General features: G+C 40.6%; 1 protein-coding gene across 5 annotated transcripts; it reads right to left on the reverse strand.

Annotated features, from left to right (window-relative positions):
• Positions 1-4505: 4505 nt before the first annotated feature.
• Positions 4506-14213, reverse strand: si:ch211-153l6.6 (uncharacterized). Of its 5 annotated transcripts, none has more exons than XM_064991901.1 (4): positions 14096-14213; positions 5293-7294; positions 5037-5122; positions 4506-4706 (listed from the first exon to the last, which is right to left on the reverse strand). In XM_064991901.1, exons 2-4 carry the CDS (start codon positions 7169-7171, stop codon positions 4614-4616), a joined length of 2058 nt encoding a protein of 685 aa, XP_064847973.1. In that variant the 5' UTR covers positions 7172-7294; positions 14096-14213; the 3' UTR covers positions 4506-4613. The 5 variants fall into 5 exon arrangements, with proteins under 5 accessions (XP_064847973.1, XP_064847972.1, XP_064847970.1 ...); XM_064991900.1 differs by lacking the exon at positions 14096-14213 and adding an exon at positions 12057-12463 and having other exon boundaries at positions 5037-5079; XM_064991898.1 differs by lacking the exon at positions 14096-14213 and adding an exon at positions 12057-12463 and having other exon boundaries at positions 4506-4733; positions 5037-5079.
• Between the last annotated feature and the right edge of the window lie 3263 nt (positions 14214-17476).

Below are 17476 nucleotides of genomic sequence, written 5' to 3' on the forward strand. Positions count from 1 at the left end.
AAACTTTAATTGTTGTATCTCGTTGTGTTGTTGTCCTCTGGTGGCTAGCTAGCTAGTTAAAATCCATCCTTTCCAAAATTAGCCATGGATGGATATAGGGATTTGGACTTCTGGTTTTACTTTATTCTCCTGACTGGCCAGTGATTATAACAGCGATTCTGATCTAATGAATTCAGACGTTGTGCCTCTGGCCTGAGAGGAAGGAAGTTCAATATGTAGCTAGATGTAGTAGGCTAATGTTAACTAGCTGGCTTGGCACATCGTTTCCCATGAACGGAAGTTAGGCTAGCTAGCAAGCAAGCAAGCATTTTAGCCAGGTAGCCTAGGACAACAAAATCTAAAATTGTGCACTGTATGGCAGAGTCATGAAAGAGAGGACAGCTTTGGTGTTTCACTACAAGTTGGGTGAGTCAACATGTTTTTTCTACTTACACACACCCACCCACACACACACAAAGAAATCAGTGACATGGACAGCCACATCATATCTAGCTTATGTTTATTGGACTAAGTGGTTTTTGGTATCTTAGTTGTAACAGTATTAGACTAAGCATAGATTATTTGATGATGTTGAAATGTTAAAGTTGAAATGGTGCTGGAATAGTGGAGGCAGCTCCTGTTTTCTTTGTGACTTGTCATAACACTCTGTGGTTCTAAATTAATAGTTGCTTACTAGTCCAAAAATGTCGGAAACATTAACCTGCTTGACCATGCTGTAGGTCATTTAATACCACATGCTTTGTGGACTTCACCAGACAGCTGTTGCTCTCCGGTTTTGTGATGAAACAAAGGTGTGGTTGAATTTGTACTGTCCCAGCCCTGGCTATACTTCAGCCCATAATGGCCTCTCTCAGACCTTCTCCAGGTAACGCCCAACTGTCATCTACATCTCATACATGATCATACTCTAAAGATGCTGATGCTGTAAAATAAGGTTTCTCTAAACTGCTGGTATGGATGTGTGGTTATTACCTGTGTATGTGTGGATGGATGCTGTGTTTAATGGGGTGCTGTTGTTTTCCGTAAATCCTCTCCATGGCTGTTATATAAGGTGTGCTTCTATTATTAACCTGTACTCTTACCACTGATTAGTTGTTCTCTCGATGCAGGAGGTGAGTATTTCACTGGATGTAATGGGGAGATTATGGCTGGTTATTCCATCTTTGGAACTTATGTTATTTTAGTACATTTTTGTTTCTATTTGATAGTCGAGCTAAATAACTTAAAGTGCATGCATTATCCTAATTTTGTCGTATTTCATGTCACTGTTACTGCGCAGTTAGCTAATTATGACCACTTCCCATCATTGAAAAATTGTTGTTTAGAGCCAGGAGTTTTCCTGACTTTAACAGGAAAATCTCTTCACCCTATCTATAACTTGAGCCCATAATTTTCAGTGGTTTCCACTAGTTTCTATCGTCCCAAGGTCCTGTTCCACAGTCACAAAGTCAGATTCCACAGTCACAAAGTTGGATTCCACAGCCACAAAGTCAAAATTAGCTACAAAATTAGCGTTTTTGTTTAAAGTTAGTGTTAAGCATAAGGTTAGGTTGAAAATCTAATTTTAAGAAGATACATTGTGGAAATGGGCATGTTTTGTGACTGTGTCTATAAAAGCTACTGACGACCCTTTTCATGTGATACTCTTTTCCTGTTGGGATGCAGTCGGCAATGTTTTTGGGGATTGGTCAGCAGTCTGCCTCACCCCTGGTAGCTGGGGGTGCTGACTGGGTTTCTCCTTGAGAGTCTTCCTTGGGCTCCATAAAAAAGCCTACATTAAAACACATAACTTGTTTCATAATTTATAGGTCTGTTGCTTGAATATATAAATTATTTTCAGACAATGCACTTTTCCCATTAATTTTAACATGTATAGCAGGTTAAAGGTGATTGATCACACTTTCTGTAGAAAGAGCTGTCATTGTTTCATATTCAAAGGTGAAACACTTTTCAGCACCAATTTCCTGTTTTGTGATGTTGTGACCTTGTTTCCACAGCGAGTGACCCTAATGACCAGCATGGGATTCTTGCTTACTACTCAGAGGGAAGCACTTGGGTAACACCATAAGCACAGACTTAAGAGTTATCTCTGGGAAGCTTTTAAGTGATTTGAAGTATACGGGACAGTAAGAATTCAGGTTTAAAGCCAATGAAGGATAATTAGGATGGAACTCTTCTCCTCAACTTGATATTTTGATGAAGTTGCCTTGGTTTGACTCAAGCTCATGTTCATGAGTAAATATTTGGGATTTACTAGTAACTGATTGAGCAAAGTATAATATTGGCCCCAGAACCTAATCAGCTGCTGGTTTTTAGCCAATTATTAACAGTTCCGTATTATGGCTGTCTTGACAGATTGGTGCAAAGACACCCTTTTTATTTGTTGGATATTATTTAATTGTGCACTTTTGACAATTTAATATAATGTCATCCTTTTTTCACAGGATGCATGGTTCAAAATGGTGCCTTTGTTATTGGGAATAGCGGATTTCCTGGTCACTTTATTTACACCGTTGGTGTATTGTGACAACTGTGAGGATGGCCTTTTCATGATACAGGACAAGTCACTGGCTGTTAGAATGATGAAGGATTGTGATTCTTATTCAGATTCAGGCCACAGGCAGATCAAGGCACTGAACCAGATGCACGATCTCTAGATCGAGGGAAAGGAAATGGTAGGGAATAATTTAAACAAAAACATTTTTACTGGATAGATGATCAATTTCACACACAAACCAAAAGCATTTTTGTACTATTGATTTTGTGCTAATGTTGTTATTCCAACTTCTCAGGAAAATGCAGAGTACTGTAAATCTATTATCATGATTACAATCTTCACATTTTGTTGAAAGATAACTATAATTAGTCTATATCTGAACAGAGCGGCTCTGTACTGCATGCCATATAGCAAAGATTCAAGTGTTTCTTTCAAGTTTTTGTCCTCAATGTTATACTCAGTATAATGCAGCTACATTCATACAGGCCACTTTAAATGTAGATTGTGTAATTTCATATAAAAAAATGAATGGTTAATTGAGAAAAGCATTTGAATGTAACTATTTAAGCTGTATATTGAAATTCATTATCTTGATACAGCCTTTGTCCCATATGAGTTCATGTGTATTACATTTCGGCTGGTAAAGTGTTGGTAAAGCGCTGTAAGGGAGAATGCACAAATTATTCTTTCAATCAATTATTGATATCTTAATTAATAATTAGAAAATGCACTTTTTGTTGAACTTTAATATGCATGTCAGATATCCAAAACGGAATGTATCCTGTAGTATACTACTGTATAAATTAATCATGCATGAATTTGTAGTTAACTATCCCGTCCTGTGACTACTGTACCTGTGATTTTATTTTATTGGTGTTATAGCTAGTGTGGACTTCCCAGTCAATAACCCAATCAACACACTGTAACGATCGTCATAGGTGGAAGAAGAATAGGACCAATGCGCAGCGTGGTAAGTGTCCATGTTTTTAATCAAATAACTGAACAAAAATACGACAAACGAACAGTCCTGTACGGTGAATGGAAAAACACCGAACAGAAAATAATCACCCACAAAACACCGGTGGGAAAAGGCTACCTAAGTACGATTCTCAAAAAGAGACAGCGAACGACACCTACCTCTGATTGAGAACCATACCAGGCCAAACACATAAACGCAACATAGAAAAACAAACATAGACAACCCACCCCAACTCACGCCCTGACCAAACTAAAACAAAGACATAACGGAGGAACTAAGGTTAGAACGTGACACACACACAACCATACACACTTACAGGCACACCCATTTCTAGGTAACAAGAGGACAAGTCAATTAATTTCCTTAATGTCAATTCAACTTTATTTTGATGCAGAATTATCAATTGAGAATAACAAAAACAAACAAAAGCGAAATCTCCATGGAACAACTTAACACTTAAAATAACAGAGAATGCAATTTAAACTTTAAAGTATTCACCTTGGAGTTTTGCATTAGTTTAGTACATAATACTAGACCACTTGCAAACAAAAAAGATCACATTGTGAAGCATAAAAAACAGTAGTATAGTTGAAAAAGGCATCTCAAAATGGCAATGTCAGGTCAAGCTTTGAATATCCTATACTATAAGTGGCTATGACATGAAACATTTTAAATGAATTTAATTATATAGGTAATCATAATATGCATTCTTTATTTTAGAACAATGATAGATTCCTTTTTTACTGCTTTGGATTTCCACATTTATCATAATATTCTTATTGCCTCTTTAGTTTAAACTCTATTTAGAGGAAAATACAATACGAAAATACCATAAATATCTTTCTTTTTTATAACCAAGACGGTACTTAAAAATATGTAAAGATCTTAACTGAACAATATCGTAATGTACTCATCCGGTAGTCCATTTATGTTCATTACATTGTGTCATATCTCTTACAATACCAATTACATATTTTATTTCACAATAACTTTAAAAGTACAGTACCAGTAATGAATATATATATATATATATATATATTCAAGCTGTATCAATAATAGAACTGGAAACATCTAGCAAAGTTCAGGAAGTTGGCAGCTGTAGTAATATGGAATGGGATTATTCAGGTTTGATGTTCTTCACTCTTGGTCGTGGTTGACAAATAGTCTTGCCTCCCATCTCTGAGCCATCACATTCTTTTTCCTTGGTAATGTGGAGAGTGATTCTGGGAACTGGGGGAAAGAGTTTCACCTGTAAAACTGCATGCAGTTTCAAGGTGAAAATGGATGGTGCATAAAATGGTTTGTAATGAAAAAACAGTATCAGAAAATGTAATGAACACAATTAAACATGAGCACATGCAATGTTATTTAATGAGGCATTCAGATGACATTTAGTGAGGCAATCAGATGACAAAATATTTTTTTCTACACTAGTCATGTTTTGCAATTGGCATGACAACGAACACCACAAGGGGGTTGACTAAAGCACAAACATTTGATCAGGTGACTAGGCTAACATCTGTTCGTTGATTAATTATGATTGGAGAAGATAGGACATACCCTATGGTCACATGACAGGGTGGAGCGGTCCAGCTTTCGAGACCTTGATGGTGATGAAGGGGAAGACACACATTTCAGTGGCACTTCTGAAGAAGAAAGAGAAACCATTAATAATCATACATTCATATGCTTAGAGACCTGTAATATCATGAATTTGGACAAGTGGTGACCACTAGTGATGCAATGAAAACACAACACAGCCACAAACCACAAACTCCCATATTAACCGTGCTCTTCATCAGTCATCAGCACATACCTGCTGTATCAAAGCTCAGGTTCTCCAGGTTCGGGGACACCACAACAGTGTCATACTTCTCCCTGGTGTGCATCTGGCTCCTCTGCCTCCTCCACTCCTCCTCCCTCTGCTTCACCATCTTAATCTCCTGGTCCACTAGGGACATGGAGCTTCGTGAGCGCAGTTTGAAGAAGGGGTTGTTGACAAATGTGCTCTCCTGGGTCTCCTGGCAGGAGGCCGAGCTCAGGCAGAACTCTGAGGCGCTCCTAATGATCAGGTTGGACGTCTCTAGAATGATGACGTTGGCTGACGTCTCCAAAGGCCACTCGCTGTAACGGCTGGGACCCGGGGAGAGCAGGGATCCTCGGGTGCGGTGCCTTGGGCTGGTGGGGTAGGAGTCTGGCTCCAGGATGATCACGTTTTGGGCGGTCATTTCATGGTAGGTCGCACACCTCGGTGTGGGTGAGGGGGAGGTGGCTATGGAGAAGGTTGGGGTTTTTGCATCGGGAGACCTCAGTGGCCTGCATCCGGGATCACTAGAGTCAAACATCTTCCGTTTCTCCTCCACCTCCTGGCAAAAACCTTTCCCGTACTTGCCGGGGTAGAGAGTGGTTGGTCTGGGATGTGCAGATGATTCTCCAGCTTGACCCTGTTTTGCGATCCCTCTCTCCCGCCTGAAGTTTTCCTCGCGCTCTATGGTCTGTCGTATCTCCCTTTCGACAGGGTTGTCTGAGTCCTCGTAAGGGGACCTGTAGCTGAGGTCATCCAGACCTGAGTCTTCTGAACATGGGCTGAACTGGGTGTGATGAAAGTCACCCAGGGCGAGGCTGTCGAGTTCGGTATCCCTCCTGGGTCGGTCGATGTTCCTGACGGGTGTGTACATGGCGCTGTGGCCTCCCTGGCACATCCCCTGCTGTCTGACAGTGGGCTGGTGGACCTGGACCTGTCCTTTGGTCTGCTCCTCCATTTGGCGCCACTGCTTCCGAGCCCCCTGGAAGTCCACATGCTCTGTACTAACGTTCTTACTCGTCATTTCTTGTATCACACAGTAGTCTTGAGGAACCTTCTTGTCAGGGTCAGAGCTTACAGAAGAGCTTGCAGATGTAGAACGACGTACTTTGCAAGCTCCGCCTTGGCTGGCCTCTTCTTCATCCTCTGGAATCTCTGATAAGACCTTGAACTGGCCAGAGGACATATCTTGGTCTTGGATCTCGCATTCTGTGGGGCAATCGGGTTGTTCAAGCTCGTGAGGACTATCTGCAGTTTCATCCTTGGCCCCATTCTCTACCTCCCCTGCAAATTTGTCCTTCTCGAGAGCATCTTGAGCATTTCCGTCACACCTTTCCTCCTTGTTGACTGTAGATGCTAAAGTGGACCTCCATTGGTCATCAGTCTCGCTGTCTGATGACACGATGGCCATTTCTACCTGCAGACAGTCACTCAGGTCGTCTCGGTCAAGGTCATGACAGGACCCCGTAGAAACGTCAGAGGAGACCTCCTCTCGGATAAGCTGCTCCAAGATGGACTCTTGTGTCACCATCACTTCAGATGGAGCAGAGTTGTCCACGTCATCTTCTGCAAGCAGGTCTTCCACCTTGCAAACGGGTTCACTCCCAAATATACTTGAGGAGTTGAGTAACTCTTTTAGACTGAAGTCATCTTGTCCTGTCCCAAAGTTGAGAATCCCCTCCTCTCTGTTTCCATCCACATGTTCATCATCCTCGTCTGGTTCATCCACTGATGTTTTTATGTTCTCTTTTGTTCCTCTGTATTCTGCGAAAGGTTCTTGGTCACATTCTTCCTCGCTCTCACTAAGCAGGGGTCTCTGGTCCTCCGTTTCCCCAGAATCCATTTTATAGTCTGTTAGCTCGTCCGTCTCTGAAAGCTGGCTGGTCTCCATGGCTACGGCCCCAGAGTGGGATTCTTGTTCTTGTTGTTTCTCTTGTGGAGTGTCGCTGGCACTGGCACTGCAGCTCTCTCTCACTTCATTCCCCTTTATCCTCTTCACTCCAGCTGTGGCTCTCTATGGAAGTCAAATAAAACACTTTAAGGGTAGAATAAGGCAGAGACACACAAAAAAAACCTGTATCTGAATAGATCAATGGGATAGCCTACTGAACCTGGTATGATGTATTTTTGTCTTTCTTCGATGGCTCTTTTGATGAAGTGTGGTGGCGAGTAGAATTCCTTATTTAGTGAATCTCAAATTAAGTAACACCTATACCAGCAGGTACCCTCAGTTCCATGTAAAAAATATATAGTTTACCCTTATAGGTGGTATAATGTTATGCTTTTAACACCCACCACAGTAACTGGTTAACTGGTTTTCATTTTGGTTCTCTGTGATATGACACACCAGGGTTTCACCACGCCATTTTAATTTCATCAAAACACCGTCTTCACTCTGGTGCTCACAGAGGGTGGGAGGAAATCTTTTGAAAGCATAAAATACCATGAGACATGCTTCAAACCGAGCATGGCTTCGCTGTAAGTGGGTGAGAATTAGCATGATTTTGATAATTTCACAGCCAAGCATGTGATTCTGCCAGGGATAACATGTTGATGTCAAAACAAACATAGTACTGACATACATAAAAAAACCACAGAAAATGGCTAGGTGAAGGGAGATGGGCTTGTTCTCATACATACTGTATGTCTTTAGATGAACGTTTGGATAACGTTTTCATACAAGAGATGCAAGCTGTCTACATACAGTACATGTATGCATGAAACATGGTGACCAGACCATTTTCTGAGGCCCTTAATAACAGTTTACATGTGATTAAAACTGACTTCTTGATTAGGGGATGTAAGCAAATCAGCCCACACAGTTGCCCTAATCAACATACCTAGCTATTGCTAAGACAACATTTATTGCATAGTGAATACACCCACATACCAACACTGATAATTCACACCATTGGAGTTGGCATAGGCTCCTGTCCACCAGTTGGACAGCACTTATTTTTCAAGTGAAGCTGTGTAGCGTGCTTATTGCCTAAGTTGTTTGAAAGCTTGGAGACCCCATATCTGCAAATAATCAACAGTTTCTTTATCTGAAGAAAAACAAAAACATGCTGAAAGCATTGCACATGTTTCTGAGTGTGTGTGTGTGTGTGTGTGTGTGTGTGTGTGTGTGTGTGTGTGTGTGTGTGTGTGTGTGTGTGTGTGTGTGTGTGTGTGTGTGTGTGTGTGTGTGTGTGTGTTTGTTTACGCACATGTTGCAAACATGCGGTGCTGCATACTGTGACAATGGCATTGGGCAGAGAACAGAATAAACCCATCTGAAAGAACAAATTGGATCCATTATGTAAGAATGAAATACCTCGGCCCCCGTCATTTCGGTTGTGTCCCAATAGCGTTTGAACTGGTACTGCAGTACAGGGAATCAGTACATTCGAGCCCTCAGGGCATCCAACCCAGCCTCCATCCACCACACTGTACTAAGACCTGAATTCAACATGTACTGGTCATTCATCCATAATGCTGTATCAATCCTAATGCTGATGGTTGGAGTGATTTCTTTCAAGCTCTTAACTTGCACTAGCTTTGCTTCTCCAGTGCACCACCATACAAACTATTCCTCCCATATACTGGTGTTTCTGACTGTCTCCTGGATGGAGATCAAGTCCACTTGGTGTGAATCTCTTAGCAAACATGCTGTACTGTATATGGTATAAATTTAGCTTTGGAACGGTTGCCTAGAAACTTGCTGATATGAAAATCCAAGCCCTCCTGGGAGCAGCTTGTAAGAGAGATGCCTTTTCATTTGTTTTATCCTCTGGGTCATATTTAATGTACATAGAGCAGTATTAAATGTACAGTAAGCTCTCTACAATAGCAGTAATGGCTAGATCTGCCAGATGGACCAGATTTATCTTGAATGATACAACAGGGACATATGTTGAAAAGTAGGGTAGCCTAACCCACTGGCCACACCACGTCATTTCAACATGGAAATGTTGCTCATTTTTGGTTGAGACGTTGATCAATGAAATGTCAACCTTTATTTACCCACTCAAAAAGGCAGCCAGAAGTTTGTTGAATTCCCAATGTGTTATCACATGCGTTCAACCATCTAAAAGCACAACCAAATTCCCCATGGAAAAACAATTTCAGATTTTTGGTTTAGTTGTCATCTAAATGTGTTAAGACTTCAATTTCAACATTTAAAAACACAACAAAGTTCAAATGGGATTACAATGTCAGATATGTTGCATTTATACTACAAGTTAAGGTGTTATCACTGTGCTTCATCTAATAGCACCACCAAATGACCTGGATTGTAGTTGCGATTATATTACAAGATTTATTCATTTGTTCATTATATTTGTTAATATATAATAATTGTTCATTAATATTGTGAAGATCTCCACAGACCTGTGATCTTTGCATGCTATCCTGAACATGCACACTTTCTATGATGACACAATAAGACCTTTAGAGTTACAGTAACCTTTAAATGTGGCCATGGATGAGTTGAATAAAACCTGTTACATAGCCTTAACTTTAGGCTATTTACTGAATTACAAAAGGTATATTGAATTGTGTTGGTTGACAAACAAATATCAATATTTTAAAGGAGATGTATCTAAATCTTGGATAGTCTCATCTGAGCCACTGGCTTAATCCTATTCGTTAGCTTTTATTTTTGTTTTAGTTGGAGATGTGAATCCAACATGTAGACTATTGAATCCAACAAGTTAATAGGCTATTTACGTATTGCAAAAGTGAGATTAAATTGTGTTTTGATTGTCAGCGCAACCAAATATCTCCATCTCAACCAAAAATCGAAGTACTAAAACAGGACTATCAAATCAAACTTTAAATGCACTTTAAATAAAGTTTGATTTGATTTATTCCTGTTCTTTTAACTTCGATTTTCTGGTTGAAATGGAGACGTGAATCCAACATATTAAATTTGACATTCACTAAAGCTTGAAACCCTAGGCCTATATGTATTATTTATTTTGTTGAACCCTGGGTCTATATGTATTGTTTATTTTGTTGAACCCTGGGCCTATATGTATTGTTTATTTTGTTGAACCCTGGGCCTATATGTATTGTTTATTTTGTTGAACCCTGGGCCTATATGTATTGTTTATTTTGTTGAACCCTGGGCCTATATGTATTGTTTATTTTGTTGAACCCTGGGCCTATATGTATTGTTTATTTTTGTTGAACCCTAGGCCTATATGTATTGTTTATTTTTGTTGAACCCTGGGCTGAATTCAAACAATAGCTTTTGATTTCTTTGCAAAAGCTTATACAGTATGGTTAAATGTAGTTTGCACTGTTAAACCTACCCTTTTGAATGACTTCGATAGCAATGGTGAATATATTTAGTTATTAAGATATCTCTAAATAATCATTCTTACGGTAACACATTGGTAGTAGTTAGTGGCCAATTTTAAAGCTGGGCTTGGTTAAACCCCGGGACGGGAGACCAAATGCAATAGCTGTAGATACATTTGCTCTCCAGTAGGAGGTACTGCTAAGCCTATTGTTTTTTTCTGATAGTGGATATAACGTTGAAGTTCTGACATTGTTTCAAAGGTACAAACTAAACATATTTTATACAAGGTTGAAAATTGGTTACCATGATGACATAATTCTGTGGTTGAAATGTCACCCTCAAAACAACAGTTTTGATGACTTTTTGCAAATCCAAATGTATTTTCCATTTAGATTCCACGTCACAATAGCTTGACAAATTACGTTGAAAAAACATTGATTCAACCAGGTTGTGCTCAGTGGGAAGCTTTACTTTACACACACACATATTTTACTGAATAGCATTATGAATGTTTACATGTACAGTTTGAAAATTCAATGAGAAGGAAATCTTTGAGTGCTTTGCAGAAGGTCAAATTACCACAAGGCTAGGGACGGATTCACCTGCCAGGCTATCAGCAACACATTTCAACTGCATGGCCATGTATCTTTGTGTTGTCCATGTGTACTGTTATATCATGACCACGTGGCCTGCTGTAGGTGTATGGACCAGCACATCCTACAGGTAATGTGTTCTGTTTTCTACTCAATCATTGCAAAATGGAGTCTGTGGTCTGCACAGCCAAGATAGGTTTACTGTTTTGATCGTCTACAGACAAGGATGATATCAACAACTGGTTACAGTAGGATGAAATCCCTCAGTTCGGTTTACGTGGGAGGTGGAAAATACAACTGAAAGATGACTTGATTGTTGAGTATGAGGAGAGTCCCTCACACCCCTTCCCTTGTTACATCAAAGGTTGAGTGATGTACTCTGAATAACCTGTTCACAATTTCCCCAGGATACCCAACCAATGGGAAAATGATCCACCATTTGCAGTGATACAGAATGAGACAATTCAATTCTAGGAAATCTCAGAGAGTAAATATGTTTATGAGAATGAATTGCTTGGCTGATAATAATGTGAAAAATGCCTTAATTTAAAGGGACATTTTTTTTTGATCTTCGTAAAGGCCAACCACCTGTCATATGGCTGAGGACCAAAGACATGTTGGACAACAGATAAAATAGTCACGCGCAAAATGCTTAGAATACCCCACTGCGCAAATTACAGACATTTCCACCATTCTGCGGGGTGATGTAGATAGCAAACAGACATGCACCGACCAGGCAAATGCCCAGCATAGTGACAGATTAACTCACGTGCCGTAGCTGTGCAAAATCCATGCGATTTATGTACCCATCCAAGCCTTGAGCTGCCAATCAAAACAAGCTGGCCGTGGCGAAAATATACAGTATACTTGGATAGGATAACATATCTGGTACCTACCAGCAGCCTCCAACAGAGCAACCAGAAGGATATCATCTCCAATTTACCGAAGCGACCACATATTATTTGAACTACATTCACTGGTAGAGAACTCAACCAAGCGGCCACCCGTTGCGAGTAATTCATAGGTTTAATTTGAAGGAGGAAGAGATTCGGTTTATGTGGGTGTGTGTGGTAGGTGTCGATCGGAATTATCGATTCGAAAGGCAAATTTGTCTGAAGTTAACTAGAGCAGACGGAATAAGTATTGGCATAAACGCCACTGAAATGCATTGCATCGCCCGCGACCCCCCGCGCTTCTCTCACAGCATCCTGCCCAATCCCCATACAGATAGATACGTTGGGCGCGTATGCATCGGATACTGCAGCATCCAGCTATCGCCCCCAGGCTCCTTCTCTTTCAGAGACCAGCTATGGAACGTTTGATTTTGCCTGCACTTTTTAGAACCCTGTCGATTTCCATGACCAACGTCACTGCTGCTCTGAAATCATTAGCTCACTGATTATTCATTGTGGTCCATTAAAATCCTTTTCCATAAAGGGCTTCAGTGTTTTACCAGCTGTCAGGATTTGTCCATACAATTATTTCAAATGACTGACCCCTAAATTCATTGCTTGGGCTGTCTGGGTTATAGTATTCATATTCTGTGACTAAGTGGACAATGAGAACATCTAAATATTTCAGTCGTTTCAAGGATAAACCAGAGCTGAGTGGTGCAAGTGAGTGAAGTCTCGGGTGAGGGTGCTGTATTGAAGAATAACCCCTAGACACAGTTAACTCACTGCTGTTAAAAAGCCATTCCAATCTGGATCAATGATGGATCTTTAAGTGAGGTGGATGAGAGTGCCTTGGCAGGACTGGCTTTTTAATCTTTTAATGCTCCACTTTTGTTCTGTGTCCAACATTTGGGATCAGTTGTTCACTTTGGGCATGCTGGGATAAATGAGGCCGTATGCCTACCATTAAAGGTGTTCAGTTAATCTGCTGAACGCATTTGTTTTTTATGACTGTGTTTTAGTTTCTGCTTCCATTTTCTATTTCTATTTTGATGTGTGTATTTTCTGTATTTATGTAACTCAGTGCTCATCTGTAAAAGAGACCTTGTTCCCAATATGACTCCCTGATAAAATAAAGGTTAAATACAAAATAAAATAATAATTCAATAAAATAAGAGAACCCCAACAAAAGCCACCATATCTACCCCATATGCTAAACAAAATGTATACAAAGCACAGATATTTTTATTGGCCCAAATTGGCTAAAATGGCAACCCTGGATATATATCTGTCTCTTGTAATGTGAATGGCTTGTATAACTCTGACATTTTGAGTTCCAGGGGGGCCTTCCAGCTGTACAAAATACCCAAAACTGTATGTCAGAGTAGCTTTCAAAAGCGCTTCCTCAACTCACTACAACTTTTCTCAGCTCTCCATCCAGCATTAAAACCTATAAAACACATTTTTAAAAACACTACTCCCGGTCTTAAACCAGTGGTCAGCTTGACAACCTCTCTAGTGTATGCAGGAATGCTCAGTGCTGCTGTGAGTGTTTTTACAGTTTAATCCACCCTCACTCTATGTTCTCCTCAGCTCAGCTGGCTCACTGGAGCAGAGCTTTGTTTCTATCCACTTCAACCACACACTTAAGCCATAGTAAGAACCGAATCAACCAAATACCAATAACACAACCCGCCTTCTGTTAAAGCAGAGCTCTCTCCTCCGCTTTTTCTCACACTCTCGCCTACATCTCTATCTTTCTCTCCCCCTCTCTCACTTTTTCTCTCTGTATCTCTCTTTCCCTGTTTTTCTCAAACACCCTCCATCTTTATCACTCTTTTTGCCTTCCAGAATACAGTCCCAGCAGTACTAACTCAATACTCTGAACTGGTAACCACCTCTACAAGACTATCAAGTGCAAAGCACATTTTTGTGACCTTCCTACTTTGGTCACCGTCTCTAAAGTGTCGCTAATGGTCATCAGCCTGATGCTGAACAACTAGGTGATGACCAAACGTCATGTTGTCCTACTGATCTCTTACCTCTCAGGGTCTTTCCACAGTGATTCGGGCTCGGACTGGTCCAGTGGTGGAGTGATGAAGTGGAGTGTGCCTGTCTGCATCTGTCTGACACACACACACAGTCACCACAGCGGCAGGCAGCGACACAAATCGGGTGCGTGGAAATCAGCCAATCACGAAACAGAAGCTTTGATGACAGTTGTGTGTGCAACATGCGTTCACAGGCTCACACATTGAATATCACAAGCTAAGGGCAGCTACACGGTAAATGCACTGACTGTACAAAACATTCAGAATATTGAGCTACACCTCCTTTAGCCCTCAGAACTGCCTCAATTCATTGGGGCATGGACTTTACAAGGCGTCGAAAGCATTCCACAGGGATGCTGGCCCATGGTGACTCCAATACTTCCCACAGTTGGGTCAAGTTGGCTGGACGTACTTTGGGTGGTGGACCATTCTTGATACACACAGGAAAATGTTGAGCGTGAAAAACCCAGCAGCGTTGCAGTTCTTGACACAAATCGGTGCGCTTGGCACCTACTACCATACCCTGTTCAAAGGCACTTCAATATTTTGTCTTGCCCATTCACCCTCTGAATGGCACACATACACAATCCATGTCTCAAGGTTTAAAATGGATTATTTAACCTATCTCCTCCCCTTCATCTCCACTGATTGAAATGGATTTAACAAGTGTCATCAAAATGTGATCATAACTTTCATCTGGTCAGTCTATGTCATGGAAAGAGCAGGTGTTCCTAATGTTTTGTACACTCAGTGTAGATCTTGCATACACACACACACACACCAACATGACATTTTCAAAGGACTTACTACTTTTCATAATCACATATGGCACGTGTTACATCTGTCAACTTGACATTCTAATCTCCTTCATCCTCATTAATCACACTGGCTCAGAGCAGCAGCAGTAGCAGAATAAAGATGCAAAACAACAACCCGACTATTTGATGTGCTGTTGTTACATGCATGGCACCAACAATACAAAGACTCCCCCACACAGCCTCCTACACAGCTAACCGTTAGCTACTCGGTCAGGTTTTGTGTGGACCCCAGAAAGAGTAGCTGCTGCGTTAGGAGCAGCTAATGGGGATCCTTAGAAAATACCAAATACTACTCCTGTCAGGGATTTTAAATGGTAGAAGAATCAAGGTCTGTGAAAATGGATTTTTTTTCTGGCTTCACAATTTATCTTTTCTCTATAGCAGTGTTTCCCAACCCTAGTACTTGACTACTCCCAACAGTACATATTTTTACCGTAACCCTGGACAAGCACACCTGATTCAACTGTCAACTAATCATCAAGCCCTCAATGAGTTGAATGAGTTTTTTTGTTGTCAAGGGCTACAACTAAACTGTGTACTGTTGAGGGTACTCGAGGCCCAGGGTTGGGAAACACTGTTCTATAGGGTCAGTGAAGACAATTATATTTTAAGTGAGAGATATTTGGGGGCACAAGACAGTGTATATATATATATTGGTTTCTGTGTTTTATAATGGATATCAACAAATATCTGCAGCATCCTCCCCTTGAGCGGAAAGAAAGTTAATATCACATCACCACACTCTAGTTAAATCAAAGCCTTTGTCAAGGGACATTATAAGAAAATCTCAGTTTCAACGACTTATTGGCATTTCCTTTGTATAACAGCTTAACACTCAGTTGTGTGACAATTAACTTTTTAATGATTTTGTTAGCATGACTTTCTTATACCAAATACACAAGCAGGTTACAGTTTCAACAGCAAATTACATTAAGGTACTCTAAAAAGGTTTATTAGCATATCAAAAGTGCTGGCTAGTAGCCTACAGTAGAGGAGGAAAATATATCTGGCAGCAGCATAAAGGCTGGAGAGTAAACATCAAATGCACTGATATCTTCAGGAACATTGAACGAGCAGATGTTTCATTTAAGATCAGCGATTCCCTTCAAAAGTCTGTTTTAGACTGGTTGTTCCTTCTCAAAATGACATCATTGGTATATTTTAAGCTCTAATACTCGGTGTAAGGAAACATTATGAGCAAACATGTTTTACACTTTTAAACAGAACCTTGTATTGAGAATTATATTTCGAATCCAAATCTAAAGTTGATGGCCTCACAGAAGTGTGCTCGGTGTTCGTCGAATGTGTTGCGCAAAGATGTGTTTCTTCCTTCTCGTCATGGAACTTGAAGGGTTGATTTGAAGGGTTGAGTCTTGCATGGAGTATTTCTACACAAACTGTTCCGGGTTCTCCATACACGTACTTGAAGCTGTAGGAAATGCAAGGGAAAATAAAACACATTTACCATGTAAATATCATATCACATCAATTAAGACTAATTAAGATTCGTCCAGATTAGTTGTGTTATGTTTATAGTAATGTGTGTCCTGAAATAACCTCATGACAAAAGTATTGGACAAGTCTTTATGTGAAGTATATTGACACCACCCTTCCAATTGCCTACCCCATCAAGCAGATAAAGTTGTGAGGAAAAACACTGTCTGAACCAACCCCAGGAGAGCTAAGATTGGTGTATGTCCTCAGTCATGTGTCATCAGCATTTATGTAACTCAAATTATAGTTATATAAGTGTGTCTCAATCACATATTACAGGATGACACATTCCTTTTAAAAGCCTCTTAGTTCGGGAGACATCCATGTCTAATGATCTGATTGATGTCTGGACTGTTAAGTCTGCTAAGGTCCAGACCATCCACTGTCCTTGTCCTCAGAGAGATCATGAGAGGTGACAGAAAGGTCGTTAGCACTGTCAGATGGTGTGTGTGTGCGTGTGTGTGTGTGTGTGTGTGTGTGTGTGTGTGTGTGTGTGTGTGTGTGTGTGTGTGTGTGTGTGTGTGTGTGTGTGTGTGTGTGTGTGTGTGTGTGTGTGTGTGTGTGTGTGTGTGTGTGTGTGTGTGGGACGTGTGTGTGTGTGTGGGAGGGTGGGTGGAACGCATGTCTTATCCCTCTTCCTTTGACTCCTCAGATGTGAAGTGATCAGTAATAACACAGTGATGGTTATGTATAGGAAATTATTCTGACATTAGCTTCAGTTATAGTTCTACTGAAGACCTTAACATATTGCCATGCACTTTCTTCCACTTTGTTCTGAATCTCATTAGCTACATAGTGACGGTGTGATGAAATGTTTTAATAATAAATAAAGCAAACATTGAACAAATACACAACAGCAGAAATACACTGAGTGTAAAAAACATTAGGAACACCTTCCTAATATTTACTTGCGTTCCCCTTTTGCCCTCAGAACTGCCTCAACTCATGCCCCGATGAGTTGAGGCAGTTCTGAGGGCAAAAGGGGAACGCAAGTAAATATTAGGAAGGTGTTGATAGAGTTGCACAGGGATGGAAACCGGTTGATTCCAATGCTTCCCAC

The sequence above is a fragment of the Oncorhynchus masou genome, chromosome 17 (assembly GCF_036934945.1).
Source record: "Oncorhynchus masou masou isolate Uvic2021 chromosome 17, UVic_Omas_1.1, whole genome shotgun sequence".
NCBI lineage: Eukaryota > Metazoa > Chordata > Actinopteri > Salmoniformes > Salmonidae > Oncorhynchus > Oncorhynchus masou.